Source organism: Phocoena phocoena, chromosome 15, assembly GCF_963924675.1.
Source record: "Phocoena phocoena chromosome 15, mPhoPho1.1, whole genome shotgun sequence".
Lineage (NCBI taxonomy): Eukaryota > Metazoa > Chordata > Mammalia > Artiodactyla > Phocoenidae > Phocoena > Phocoena phocoena.
The window spans coordinates 30,182,661-30,197,505 of record NC_089233.1 but is presented as its reverse complement, the minus strand read 5'-3'; the positions used below and the strand labels follow the sequence as shown (position 1 = coordinate 30,197,505).

General features: G+C 44.1%; 1 protein-coding gene across 2 annotated transcripts in view; it reads right to left on the bottom strand.

Moving 5' to 3' along the window:
* GRIN2A (glutamate ionotropic receptor NMDA type subunit 2A) overlaps window positions 1-14,845 on the bottom strand; it is a 369,761-nt gene that overhangs the window by 33,792 nt on the left and 321,124 nt on the right. For both annotated transcript variants that reach the window (XM_065893444.1, XM_065893446.1), the window contains one exon: window positions 5,162-5,349. In XM_065893444.1, the coding sequence (XP_065749516.1) occupies window positions 5,162-5,349 (188 nt within the window). The remainder of the gene's footprint in view (window positions 1-5,161; window positions 5,350-14,845) is intronic.

Below are 14,845 nucleotides of genomic sequence, written 5' to 3'. Positions count from 1 at the left end.
CTACCACCCCCCCAGCACTCCCCCACTCCAAGACCTGTGAGCATCTTACCCTGGCGTGGTGCTTTCCAAAGCCCTAGAGTCTATTGCTGCAAGGTTCCTTATTGACACAAGAGCAGAGGGTGTGGTTCTTTCTGATTTGTTATCAATTTGAATGAGTCTTTAAGGCTATTGCTTGCAAAGTTGCAGTACAAAAGGGACAAAGGGAACCCAATGCACCTATCCAACTGAAATGATATAGATGGAATCTTGAAAACATTTCATATATGATATTTATCATATATGCCCAAATATGATATAATTGGGGTCACTAGCTAGTTTTAAAACTGGGAGAGTCCCAGCAAAATAGGTTGAGTTGGTTATCCTAGAATACAATATGAATACAAGAGATACATGTGTCATATTTTCCAAATATTTACATATGATATCTATCATATATACCTAAACATAAGTGCAATGGAATACACCATATAAATAATTTATAGAAGTATATGATAGGGCTTCCCTGGTGGCACAGTGGTTAAGAATCCACCTTCCAATGCAAGGGACACGGCTTCGATCCCTGGTCCGGGAAGATCCCACATGCCCCAGAGCAACTAAGCCCGTGTGCCACAACTACTGAGCCTGTGTGCCACAATTACTGAAGCCTGTGCGCCTAGAGCACGTGCTCCACAGCAAGAGAAGCCACCACAATGAGAAGCCGGTGCACCGCAATGAAGAGTAGCCCCCGCTCGCTGCAACTAGAGAAAGCTTGTGCGCAGCAACGAAAACCCAATGCAGCCAAAATTAAATAAATTTTAAAAAATCAATGGTTTCCTTCTATTTTCTCAGCATCACTTGCTTCTGAATAATATTATTATATCATCTTGTTCTCCCTGATATCTTTTTGCTGGCCTCTATACATCGAAAGTGCTTTAACCTCTATGATCTTCCTTCTGACTCTTCAAATCCCAGAATCACATAAAAAAATTACGAAATCAATGAGATTGCTGGGGCCTAAGAGATCTTCTGTTCAACCTCCCCTTTGAAACCAGAAATGCCATTTTTTTTTAGGTCCCAGACTTACTCATTCTTTATGTTCTCACTCAGCTGTCAGCTTTTAGGTGCCAGGGGGATAACAGGGACCCACCAGTTACTTGATGGTCGCTGGATAAGTTAATGAATGGGGCTTTGTGAACTCTGGCCTATTCTTATCTTTGTCTAGATCTTACTTGTTTTCTTTATGACTTATTCTGTCTTTTCATTCTTCCATTTATAAAAAAGCTGATATATCTCATATTTCTCCTTGAGCATTCTCTCACCTACCCAAGATACCAAAGAGTATATATAGGTATGTATATATATAAACACATATATAGTATATATTAACTCATAGATATATATGCATTATTACAAATATGTTCATACTTTGAGATTAGATATTTTAGTTTCATACATTGGCAACCAACTGGACTGTAAGCTCCTTGAAAGAAAGAAGGAAAAGACCATGAGATCACCTTCTTGGAATATCAGTGCCTGAGAATGTGTGTTTCTCAGTAAATGTTGGGTATTGATGATCAATGCTGAAAAGTACCTTTGAGTGTCCGCATGGTGCACTCCACTGTTCCAGAAAGAACACGACAGTTAGACAGGAAAAGGAAGGAAAGGTCTTATTGGGATCCTGTGCGTCTCTTAAGGGAGATCAGTAGCCTGTTTCCTAGGGAAATGCCTGGCAGGCTTCACATAAGAGGTTTCACAATGACCAAACACTCCATTCAAAGTTTATATTTACACAGCTCATTAGGAAAATTTTTTATACTTTCGACACTCATTAGACTTGTAATCGTCCACCGAAGCTACTCTATAACAAGAGATAAACACTCCATTCCAGAGGATGAATAATAATTGGGGACCGCTCAGCACTGTGCTCTTTCCAGGTCTAATTTCAAACATAATTAATCCTGCTGAAGCTGCATGAGATAAGTGAAATATTCACGCAGATGTGTTAATTCATGTATTTACTCCTAGAGAGACATTCAGAACTGGACACGCTTTCCGAGAAGATTATCTTAAGACGCCCCCTGGAGCGACGTCATTTTCTCTCCAATGTCTTTGCCCTCGGGTGGTCTCTAAAGATGAAGCTGTGAAGACACATTTCCCAGTCCAGAGAGTCTGACCAGGAAAGCCGCGAGTCGGGACAGAAAATATCTCCAAGAATCTGGATGCTCTGCTCGTACAAAGAACACACCTCTGGCTTATCTGGATGCCTTTACTTTTTATTTTTTTTAATTTGCCACAAAGAGGACATTTTCTGTTCAGCACCACATTTCCATGATGCTAACTTGACCATATTATCAAAACCACGACGCTAACCTGGCTGTGCTGAACGCTGGATTTGTGGACGGACGACAACGACGAGGAGGGGGAGGGGGAGCAGGGCGATGATGGCGTTGATGGCACTGGGGGTGACGATGGCAACGGCTAGCATTGATTGAACCATTTCTATTTCCAGGTGGCTGTACTTAGCTAGCTCTTTACATAGAACATCTCATTTTGTCTTCATAACAACCTTATCAGGTAAATATTTCTGCATTTAGTTGAAGATGAGTAAACTGAGGCTAAGAAAAATTACCCCTTTCACAGAAGCATTTGTAAATGGGACAATAGATATTGTTCACACATACACAATTACTTTTTCCTAAAGTATCTAAATATCTCAAGCATCTGATTAGCCAACTTGGATAGACATCCTAGAGAACTGAATGAAACAAGAGTCTTACATGATTGACCCCCATCCAGAGTAAGGCCCCTTAAGTAGAGACTGCCACTTACTCACTAGGGGACTCACAAGCCCGCTGAGCTGAAGTTTCCTCCTCTGTAAAATGAGTATAAGCAATATTTAACTTCATAAAGTTGTTAACGAATATTAAATTAAAGAACACATGTAATGTATCCGGTATGATGATTGGCATATTCTATTCCCCAAATATGTTGCTATTTCATAATAGATGCTGCAAGAGTGACAGCAGTGGTAGGTAGGAGTAGAGTTAGAACTGACTTATTTGACAGCTACCCATCATATTTAAAAGTTTCCTGTCAAATGAAATGCATCCTGACACCAACCATTCATCCATGCATGTATTTATCCATTCAATCCTTCATTGACCAGTTACCTGTCATGATCAAGATTTTGTAGTGTTTACTGCTGGAAGCAAGACGCTCGTTTGCCGAGAATTGCACCCCACGTGGAGGTGCTTAGTCAAGCACTGTGGTGGAGGGGTGCTTCACTCCTCTCTGTGTCCACATGCCTTGTCGTCTAACTCCCAAACTCCTCCCACACAAGGCAGAGTATACCTCCAGAGTATACTTTGGGCTTGGCCATAGGATTTACTTTGGACAGAAGGGTGTTAGCCGACGTGGATCTGACAAAGCAGAGACCTGAAATGTGCACGTGCAGGTAGGTGTTTTTTCCTTTGCCTTCATCATAGCCAAGGGAAGAGCTTTCCCCAGGTAGGTGCTGCCCCTTCAGCCTGAGACCCAGAATAAACACAGGTGGAACAGAGACCACAGAGATGACCCATGGTCTTGCAGCATCAGGGGAGCCACCACGGCCTGAAGCAGAGCTTTTCCACTCAACCGGTGCTCCCACGAGCAAAACAAATGCTATTGTCGTGTACCTCCAAGATTTCACAGCAACAGCTGAGCAACACAGCCACAAATCACTATGACACAGCAGAGAACACGGCTCTTGATCTGAGGAAGGTACAAATGCCCTATAGGGAATTCAAAGAATCAGATGCTTTCATTTGGGAGAGAAATATAAAACACCAAAGATTTCTTGACGGCACTGTGAGAATCCAGGGTTTAACTCTGGGAGTAGAGACTGTAAGGCATTATGCACTTTGTTCAAATTCACACCAACCACAGCACTAACCCCTGCCCCTTTCAATACCGTATTTGGCCATGGTGGTTGCCAGACTGTCCTCTACCAGCTCTAGACAGGCGTAGCCTGCCCTGGCACCATCTCCGAATATAGCTTCCACCGTTCTTGAAGGCAGCTTCTGCCCTATGCCCTGAGCTTTTGTTGCCTACTCACACTTACTCAAGTTTTAAGGGTTCACCTGCCATCTCTGCTGCCTTTGCTTTTCCTGTCTCAGTTTTGGCAAGTCCAAGGGTAACTAGCATGCCATGTGAGCCATGAGAGGATTCTAAAACCCATGCTAGGGAACAATGGGCTGCAGTGAGATCACCAACTATGAGTAGAGAAGTACCATCATCCCATTAGACTGTAAGCCCCGTGAGGGTGGAAACAGTCTGTTTTTGCATGATAGGCAGCTGAGAGGTGGACTGTAGAGGAAACCCATGGGATTTCTGCTCACTGTTCCCTTTATAGAGATTGGCTCTCCTTCATTCCTCCATAGGATAACAGTTGGAGCTGTTGTGTTAGTACAACGTAAGCCCACCCCTTATTCACTCCTGATGGGTCCAAGAAAGAGTGCTTGACCCAAAATGAATCAGGAATCCTTCCTCTGGAATTTGAATTTTAGAATTTGGCAAATAGAGATTGGGACTTATTGTAGCCTTGTTACATAATGTCACTGCTCTAGAGCAGAGTTTTTTTTTAACCCTGATACTATTAACGTTTGGGGTCAGATTAAGTCTGTGTTTTGAGATGTGGGGGCCTGTCCTGGGCATTGTAGCATGTTTGCCAGCATCCCTCACCCCTGGCCTCTACCCACGGATGCCGGTATCAAATAGCCTCCCTGTCATGACAATCAAAAATATCTCCAAACACAGCCAAATATCCCCTGGGGGGCAAAATCCCTGCCCCGCACTGAGAACCACTGCTCTACAGAGAGGACCTATGAATTCCTGCTGTTGAGGCCCCAGGACTGTCCTGGTTCTTGTTTTTTTCCTCTGAACCTATTTGCTCAACTCTTTCTTAAATTCACTGAGATAGACACTTCTGCATCCTTAAAATAAACTCCTTTTAATTTACTGAGTTGTCTGTAATTGGTTTCCATTACGAGCAAACTAAAGAATCGTGGTATCATGTGATCAGCACTCGATAAATACTTTTGGTGAGCAAACTCACCACCCAAAGATCTACTGGAAAGCCAGTTAGAAAAGAGAGAGTGTGAGGGTCTCAAGTCCCTCAGAAGTAGGGGGTCAACCAAGGTCTTACCATCACCCACAAACTGGAGCAGGGCCAGGTCAATCTGCCTCTTCCAACGGGAGCCTTTCTGGAGGGCAATTCCATAACCAGTGGTGGCAAAGATGTACCCACTTCCGATGGTCACCAGCTTGCAGCCTTCGTCCCTCCCAGCCTTGTAATTCAAGACCGCAGCATCATAGATGAAAGCGTCCAGTTTCCTGCAATGACAAGAAACCAGGGAGTCACGGGGAAGGTGAGGTACCGTCTCAGGGCCCAGCTCCTAAGGACTGATCCAGCATCACACACTTTCTTTCACATGGGAGATGATGATTCATGACGGCTCCATCCCATCAGCATAAAAGGATCTATTTTTAATGAGGAGATAAAAGCCAGAACCTTTTCTCTCGAAGTTTCAAGAGGCAGTTAAATAAAGACATGAAGAATCCTTATGCCCAAGTGAGTAAACAGTCGAATTTGCTGGTTTGCAAGTGTTTGCCCTTAGCACTCCCAACAGTGAAGAGCAGTGGCCTATTTAGAAAGGTTTGCATTAGAACAAAATAAACCATTAAGGGACAGGAGAATCAGATGGTTTCGTGCAGGAAGGGGAGAGAGACTAAATAGGAATGATGTCTCTTCCTGCCCTAAGAAACATGTTTATGAAACATGTTTCATTTATATTATAAAAATTATTACATAATAATTTTTAGAAACCCAAATAATGCAGAAAATATTAAGAATACAATTAAAATTAAAATTGCCTATAATTCCATAACTCAGAGGCGACCTCTGTTCATAAATTTGTGAACAACTTTCCAAATTTTATATGCATGTGTGTATACACACACCTCATATACACACACACACGTATACACTCCTTTTAAAACAGGGGTTGGTAACTTTTTCTGTAAAGGCAAGATAATAAATAGTTTAGGCTTGGTCTCTGGTGCAACTACTCAGCTTTCTGTTGTAGCATGAAGCTGAACTGTGTTTCCTCAAAATTCATATGTTGAAGTCCTAACCCCCCAGTACCTCCAAATATGACCTTATTTGGAGATGGGGTCATTGCAGATGTAATTAGTTAAGATGAGGTCATATGGAGCAGGGTGGGCTCCTAATCCAATATGACCGGTGTCCTTATAAAAAGGGGAAATTTGGACACAGACGTGCACACAGGGAGAACGCCAGGTGAAGGTTGGAGTTATGCTGCCACAAGCCTCGGAACTACCAGAAGCCAGGAGAGAGGCCCGGACAGATCCTTCCCAAGTGCCTTCACACAGCCCTGCTGACACCTTGATCTCGGCGTTCCAGCCTCCAGAAGTTTGAGACAAAAAATTCCTATCGTTTAAGCTTCTCAGCTTGTGATGCTTTGTTATGACAGCCCTAGGAAATTAACACACAGCATGAGAGCAGCCAGCGATAATGCATAAATGAAGGAATTCAACTCTGTTCCAATAAAAGGTTATTTACAAAAAACAGGTTGGCCCATGGGACATAGTTTGCCAACCCTGTTTCAACTCTCCAAATATAATTACACCACGCAAACCATTTCACCAATGGCTTTCTTTTCTCGTTTAACCCCACACATAGTGAATGTATTTCTATGTCAGTATACAGCACTCTTTTTAATTTTTTGGTACATTTATTTTTATTGAGGTATACCTTATATGGAATAAAGCACTAGATAAATTTTTACCTATGTGTACATCCTTGAAATCACCATGCAGACTGAAGTAGAGAACATCACTATCACCTCAGAAGTCCTGTTTACCCCTCCCAGTCAGCACCCTCCAAAAGGCAAGCACCCAGTAATCCCCTCAAAGGCACGGCTGTGCCTAATTCATGACCTACATCCTTATTGGTGGGCATGTATGTTGTTTCTAATTTTTAAAGTTATTTAACAAGGCTGAAATGATCAACCTTGAATACAGGGGATGGATATCTCAACTCTAATGTAGGTAGGAAAACTAAATGGGAGAGTACTCAACTTCCTGACACTTCTTCAACTTTACTGCCCTTCACTCCCTAACAAGAAGACATACAACAGTGAAGCAAAAATAAAATAAAATAAAATAAAATAAAAGTGGCAGGAAGAGGATGTCAAACGCTGCATCCTTCCAAAGACAGCTGCTGAAGGACTCCCTATGGGAAGAAAACTATTTGGAAGGTTTACAGCTGTGTTCTTCACTTTAATTTTTTGTTTCTGTAATGGTTAGAGATGGGGCAAGACTACAAGGCTTGTCTCACCAACAGAAAGATTCTGAAGCTTTCATCTCAGGGCTGTAGGGCTGGAGACTTAGTTTTATACTCTGAGAGTATTAAAAGGGGATCAGATCATCCAAGTGGAAGAGGGGGAAAAACTGGGCATTGTCAACAGAAATGGCAAACAGAGCTGTCGAACCAAGAGGAAACACCCTTTCTGGACAGCCAGTGATGCTGAGACCCATGCAAATACAGGCTGGGGGGCTTTTAAAGGTTGGTTTGTGTTATGATGGCAGTACGGCATGTGACAGGAGCGGTGGGGGAGCAGGTGGAAGGGATCTGAGTTCTAGTCTACATTTACATCTATGATGGTGCCACCTCGGAAAGTCACTTCCTTCTTTTGCACTGCTGGTTTCTCATCTGTGAGATGAGGTTGTCATTGCGGTCCTTTTGAACTGTGGCATTCTACGGTTCTGCAAGCCAAGGGTCACCTTCTGTCAATCTCAAGAGGGAAACTGAGACTCTGGATAACGTGTGTACCCTGAGGACTTCAGGACAAATGGACAACATGTGTACTCTTAATGAAGTTGGGGTGCTTGCCACCTCAATACTTCATGTTGCCATGGAGATGGCGAGAACCGGGGTTTTATTAACACTTTCTAAGACTCCTGCAGCTCTCTTCTCTCAATTCCTCAAAAACCAAACAAATACACACACAGGTGCGTATAGGTACATTCAAATGTTAAGGCCATCTGTTGGTATTCATGGGGTGAAAGCCCTCCCCATCCTGTTAACCCACCACACACTGATGCATTTCTGCAATGGAAATCTAAAACTGTACCTGGCACTCATACGAGAGTTGTCCAACAGCAGTTTAAATTCATATTTTATGGACAGGCACAGATTTCTGCAAATCATTACCATATTTCATGACAGATCTTCAGCTGAGCAAAAAACAGCCGGATGAGCCCAAAGAAAAAGGGAAGTTTTCTCGGAAAACAAAGTTTGCAAATGCAAGATGCCATCAAGTCAGAGGGAGGACAGCTGCAAAAGCACAGTTAATTCTGAGCAAAGCAACCACACGCTGGCATGTCTGGGTGGCTGGCGGCCACGCTCTTAGAGCGGTACGGCCAGGGAGACTCTCTGTGGTCTCAGGGCCACGTCAGAACCAAAGTGAGGACAACACATGAAGGAAACTACAGGGCCATGTGGACTTTGATTTCTGTCCCTCATTGATGATTCTAGAGAGCTGGGGTCTAAATGCAATGGCCACAGATACCTGCATGTTTAAAAACATCCTGGGGCTTACACAGCTCCCTCTGATAGACAAGGCCATTGTTTGCACAATGCTTGACAAAAGAGCACAGCATTTTACATACATTGTCCCACCGGGGCCTCACAAATGCCCAGTAGGGAAATTTATTATTAATTATTATTTTCTCCTATGTTGTCTATGAGCAGATGAGGTTCTGAGAGGCTAAGGCAGCCTGAAGCTCATCGGCAGTATTTCCGAACTCTGTACACAAACCCTCTATGGCAGGACTGTCTAGGAGAACTTTCTACGATGATGGAAATATTGAGCACTTAACATGTGATTAGTGCAACTGAGAACCTGAGTTTTAAATTTTATTTCATTTCATTAATTTAGATTCCGGTGTAAATGGCCACACGTGGCCGGCAGCTACTGAAGTGGCCGCCATGGTGGCTCCTGGTGGGCGGGGGGAGGTGGAGGGAGCGAGGGCCCTGGGCTCTCCTTGCTCCGACTCAAAGACCTGTGCCTTTGATATCTTTCCCACTGAAGGAAAAATGTTCCCATTGTTGAAAAGAAAAGATGTAAAACTCACTGACATCCTCAAGAGTGGGCTTTGTGTTCAAAGACTTTGAACAAGGCGCCTGTATTTCTGAGCCTCATTCTTCTCGCTGCAAAGTGGAGCAGACGTTACCTGCCCTTCGAGGGCTGTTGGGAATAAAGTGATGTTATATAAGGAGATGTGTGCCCAGTGCCCGGCACATAACAAATGCTCAAGACACACAGATGTGTTCAACTGAATTCAGATTTTACAGCAAAGGAGCTTACAACTTTTATGCATTCTGTGGGACAAATCCAGTCCTGAATACTTTATATGCATTATCGCTTTTCACTGAGTCCTTTTAACTGAGCAAAGATGGATGCACTACTGCCGTCCCCACGGAATGAGGAAACGGAGGCACTGAGAGGTAAAGTAAGGGACACAGCTGACCAGCTTAGGTAAGCGTCAAAGCAGCATTTGGACTTGACGCAGTCTGATGACAAAGGCCACAGACCTAACTACTCTGACCATGTTACCCATAAGACTTGTGGAATAAATGGAAACAGCTCTGTCTACTACTTTGAGATTCAGACTGGGGGTTACAGCTCTACACAAAGCCCAGCGTTATGAAAAAAGTGGAAGGATCAGACCAGAGTCGTCAGTTTTAAAAGATTTGGTGGGTCGTTCAGTTTCATCTGTCTCTTTCCCAGGAGATGCATAGCCCTGTAAGGTCTGGAGTCACCTCCACAGAAAACATCTCTTGCCCTCAACACATCCTATCCTACATGTCTGGGAGACATTTAAGCATAGATGGCCACAGCTTCTGGTTGAGGGTAGGGGGTCAGAAAGAGAAAAAGGCCACCTGAAGCCCAATTTAGACCAAAAGCATTCGGGGGATTGGAGCTGCGATGGTGGGAGACCGAGTGACATCTTAGCCTGCAGCGTAATTGGCAGCACTGGATTTGGAACAACACAGAGATTACAGGCTGGCGCTGGAGCGAAGAGCCCCTCAGAACTCAGAGCCATCAGCTGGAAGCTTGAGGGCTCACAGGGAGGCGACACAGTGATGCTTCTCTGCTTGGTGTTTTCTTCTCCTGCTTTTCAAGGGGAGATCATCTATGTCTCTGCCTTCCCAGCTCCTACCGAGCCACATGGCTGTCACTGGCTCAGTGCTTCTTCCACTGGGTGGGTGAGGCTCAAAGATCCGGTCTGAGAACCGTGATGGGGACAGAGGCCCTGCCCAGCCCGCCTCTCTGCCTCTGCTCCCTACAGAAGGGCAAGCACTTCTCCAAACATTTGTGACAAATGAAACGACATCTCGGCTCCCCAGTGCAAGGGCTGGAACAGAACCGGAGTCTGAAAATTCATGCTGTGCTGTGCTGGCTGTGTGATGTGCCCACCCCCCGCCAGGCATCACGGAGGCTGTGTGGGTGCTGTCACCCTCTCCCTGTCACCCGCAGCCCTCAAGGAAAGCAAACGATAAAAAATGACAGTAATTCAGAATGAGAGGGGGAAATAAGACCTCCCCTCTGCAAATTTGCCAAGAAGCAAAGTAAGGAGGACTGTCATGTGTGCTCCATGCCACTTTAACCCAGCAGTTTCCTGCCAGATTTTTTGACAGCTTTGAAGAGCTGCCACAGCTTTCTGAAGTGTGTAGATCTGACCCTGTTACTTCCGTTGATCTCTCCTGTACCTACACGATGGCCTGAATGTTCACTCCTGGCCCCAAGACTGTTTACCGGCAAAGCTGATTCTCCCTACAAAAGGGGACACCATGGCCCCCAGTCAAGGCATGGCCCCTTTGGGGAAAGGGACTTGTATTGTCAAGTGGCTTGACGTTTCCTAATCAAAAGTTTCCGGTTTTAGCTCATCATCTCCTCATCCATGTTTTCAGATGCTCTCTGGGGGTCTCAGCACATTTAAAGGCTAATTATTTAGTTAAAATTAATTATTCATTCATTAACATTCAAGAAGTCTTTAACTAGACATTGACTTGTTCTGTTGAATTAATGAAACCAGTGTGTGTGTGTGTGTGTGTGTGTGTGTGTGTGTGTGTGTGTGTGTTATGTGTGTATGTTTTGGAAGTCTAGTCTAAAGCATTACTGAGAATTAAGAATCTCTTTGGGGACTTCCCTGGTGGCACAGTGGTTAAGAATCTGCCTGCCATTGCAGGGAACACGGGTTCGAGCCTTGGTCTGGGAAGATCCTACATGCCACGGAGCAAAAAATCCCATGTGCCACAACTACTGAGCCTGCGCTCTAGAGCCCGTGAGCCACAACTACTGAAGTCCGCATCCCTAGAGCCCATGCTCCATAACAAGAGAAGCCACCGCAGCAAGAAGTCCGCGCACCGCAATGAAGAATAGCCCCCACTCACCGCAACTAGAGAAAGCCTGTGCGCAGCGCTGCCAAAACCAGATAAATTAATAAATTAGTTAATTTAAAAAAAAGAATCTCTTTGATGAGAACTGAATGTATTTTTTTAGGGCACATCAAAGCCTCGCTAGGAGGAGGAGCACATCAGCCAGTAATTCAGGCCAGTCAGCACGTTTGGGCAACTGTGGAACAGTGGACGGGGTTCAGGTCCACCTCTGTGAGCTCTATGAATGAGACCCAGTCATGCGACCTCTTCGAGCTTTGGTTTTCTCATCTGTAAGATGAGGGAATACCTCATTCACAGGGCTGGATATTGGATGGATGGAAACGGGAGTGAAGGTGCTTTGGAAATTGCACACCCTGGTGCAAATTCAGGACTTTGCTGGGGCAGTGATGATGTCATTGTACAGAGAAGCGATGGTGCAGGTCATCATCAAGCACCCAGACACAGGGCTATTAGTGGGTGAAGGGCATTCATGGGCCAAGAAGTGGTACCCCTGAGGATACCTTTGAATGTGCCTGCTTGGGCAGGAGACACTCAATACATACAGAGATTGTACCTGACATCAGCACAGGATGGTCTAAAATAGGCTTCAGGAAAATGGCCTAGAATCACATTATGACTCTGAGTTTGTGAATACAAACTTCAAAGTCAGAATTATACCAACACTGATGCACTTTCACTAAGGAAGCATTTTTCAGAGCAAAGTCTGTTACATTAATTTAATTCCTAGATCAATGTCTTGCATAGCATAGTTGAATTGTTTCCAATTTTTTTGGAAACTACTTTCACTGGGATCAATTCTTTTGTGTTGGAATTTTATAAGGATTTGATTCATTGATCAGAATTTGGACCATAATAAATTTTACTAATTTATAACTTCTGCCATTTTGAGTTTTCTTTTGTGGGTATGGTTGCCACCAAGTCCAATTCTTCTGGGTCAAAATTGTTCAGAGAGGCAAAAGTGGCCAAGAAGATTCAAGTCGTCTATGGCTTTGTAGTCAATAACAAATTTCACTCTGTGTGCTTTTTGCTGTTGTCAGTTTAATTTGTGTTGATTAATTCTTCCAGTAATATTCACTGTGAATTGGGTAAAAAAGATGGATGGTGAATATTTACTTTTTAACTGAGAAAATTCTGTGCAGTATCGTAAGACTGAGACAGAGAGAGGCAGAGAAGGAGGGAGGGAAAAATACAGATGGAAGCAGGCTCCAAGGAAAATGAGAAGACAGTGAGAGAGAAAGAGAGAAAGGAAAGAACAGGAAAGCGAGAGTGAGGGAAAGAGACAGAGAAGGAGAAAGAGGGTAAGACAGAGAGGGAGAGAATGAAGAGAGGGAGATGGACTTACAGGGAGAGACTGAGACAAGAGGGAGGGAGAGGGAGGCAGAGAGATGGAGAAAGAGAGAGAGGGAAGAAGGAAGGAAAGAAGGAGGGAGGGAAGGAAGGAGGGAAGGAGGGAAGGAAGGAGAGAAGGAGGGAGGGAGGGAGGGAAGGAGGGAGGGAGGAAGGAAGGAGGGAGGGAAGGAAGGAGGGAGGGAGGGAAGGAAGGAGAGAAGGAGGGAGGGAGGGAGGGAAGGAGAGAGGGAGGAAGGAAGGAGGGAGGGAAGGAAGGAGGGAGGGAGGGAGGGAGGGAAGGAGGGAAGGAAAGAAGGAGGGAGGGAAGGAGGGAGGGAGGGAGTGAGGGAAGGAGGGAGGGAGGGAAGGAGGGAGGGAGGGAGGGAGGGAAGGAGGGAGGGAGGGAGGGAGGGAGGGAAGGAAGGAAAGGAAACAAGGGCAAACATACAGTTTGCCTACTGACTAACAACCACAAAAACAGGAAAAGGTTAAAGTGATACAGAAAATCCCTTCTTCGTTACTGTTGAATTTAACATGGAATTTAACAAACTAACCTTGTCCAAGTTGGTGATAGATAATGTAATGCAATCTTTTAATTTTTCAGAAGAGAAAACCGAAGGCTGGAGGTCTCAGTCCCGGGTGTTCCGCAGAGTCAGTGCTCCCAGACCTGTCTACCACCTGCCAAAGCAACGCATCCTCGAGGCACTGCTGCAGGGCTTCCCAAATCTGAGCGCATGTCCTCAGGTGGGATGTCGGGTCAGAGGAGTACTACTGTGGGGTTTTGGGTAAGTCTGTGCACATATCTAAACCTTCATTTCCCCATCTGACCAGAAGGAAAACAACCTCTCCCATGTGGTTGTACTCTGGTTGAAGGAAGGAACGGCTATAAATTTGCTTGAGGAATTGTAAAGCACTATGCAAATGCTATTCTTTCTTCATGTTACCACTCATGTTCTGCCATAGGAAAAGTATTGATTCCTGCTGACATGTAAATCTTTTATAGAGTTTCTTAGTAGATACACTTCAAGGGTTGGGATCAGAGTAAACATTCTACTGCAGTTATTCCATGGTGCACAGCATATTATGAAAAATGCTCATGTTACAGAGAATGTTTTCTTTGTTCAGACTTTTCCTGAATGTTTCCTATGTGCCAGACACTGCTCTTTGCCTGCATATCTCATTTAATCCTTACAACAGTTCTAAGTGCAAGTTCCTAAGTGAAGAAATCATACTTACCATCATCTTATAAACAAAAAAAACGAGATCTAAGAAGTTAATTAACTTGTCTAAGGTCCCACAGCTGAATGTTAGCAGAGAGGGAATTCGAATCCAGGATGCTGGCTTTTAAGCATCATAACACACTCCTGGTAGTGACAATGATCCTGCTAAACTTGCCACACACTAGGACTGAAAGACAGGGACTCTCAAAGGCCAGAAAATATATGAAAGTGAGAGACTGGGAAAAGAATCAATATTTAATGAAACCCTATATGTGTCTGATACAGTGCCGGCTACTTTCCCTAAGTCAATTCATTTAATTCTCAAAAGAATCTGGGAGACAGGATTTGAAAGATGTGGGAAACAGTCTCAGAGAGGTTATTTAATTTGCCAAAGGTCACACAGTTGGTAATTATCAGAGTCAGAATATGAAGCTAGGTATTTCTCAATCCAAAGTTGATGCTCCGCACCATGGGGTCACTCAGAAAATAAGTCAATCAATCAATCAGTTGAATAAGACTAACCTCTTCTAGAAGGTATAAATACTCTGACCCAGAAATTCTACTTCTTGAGATCATTCCTAGAGAATTACTTGCAGAAGTGCCTAGAGGACTCATCATGGAGTTTTAACGTGCCCTTATTACTAAGAGCTCCCTGGAGGGAAACAGTCTAATAAACTGTGATGTATGTAAACCATGGAATTCTTTCCAGCCGTCAAAGAGAATGAAGGCAAAAGACACCTACAGATATGGAAGGTGCCTCAAACACATTATTAATTGAAAACCAAACTGCGCC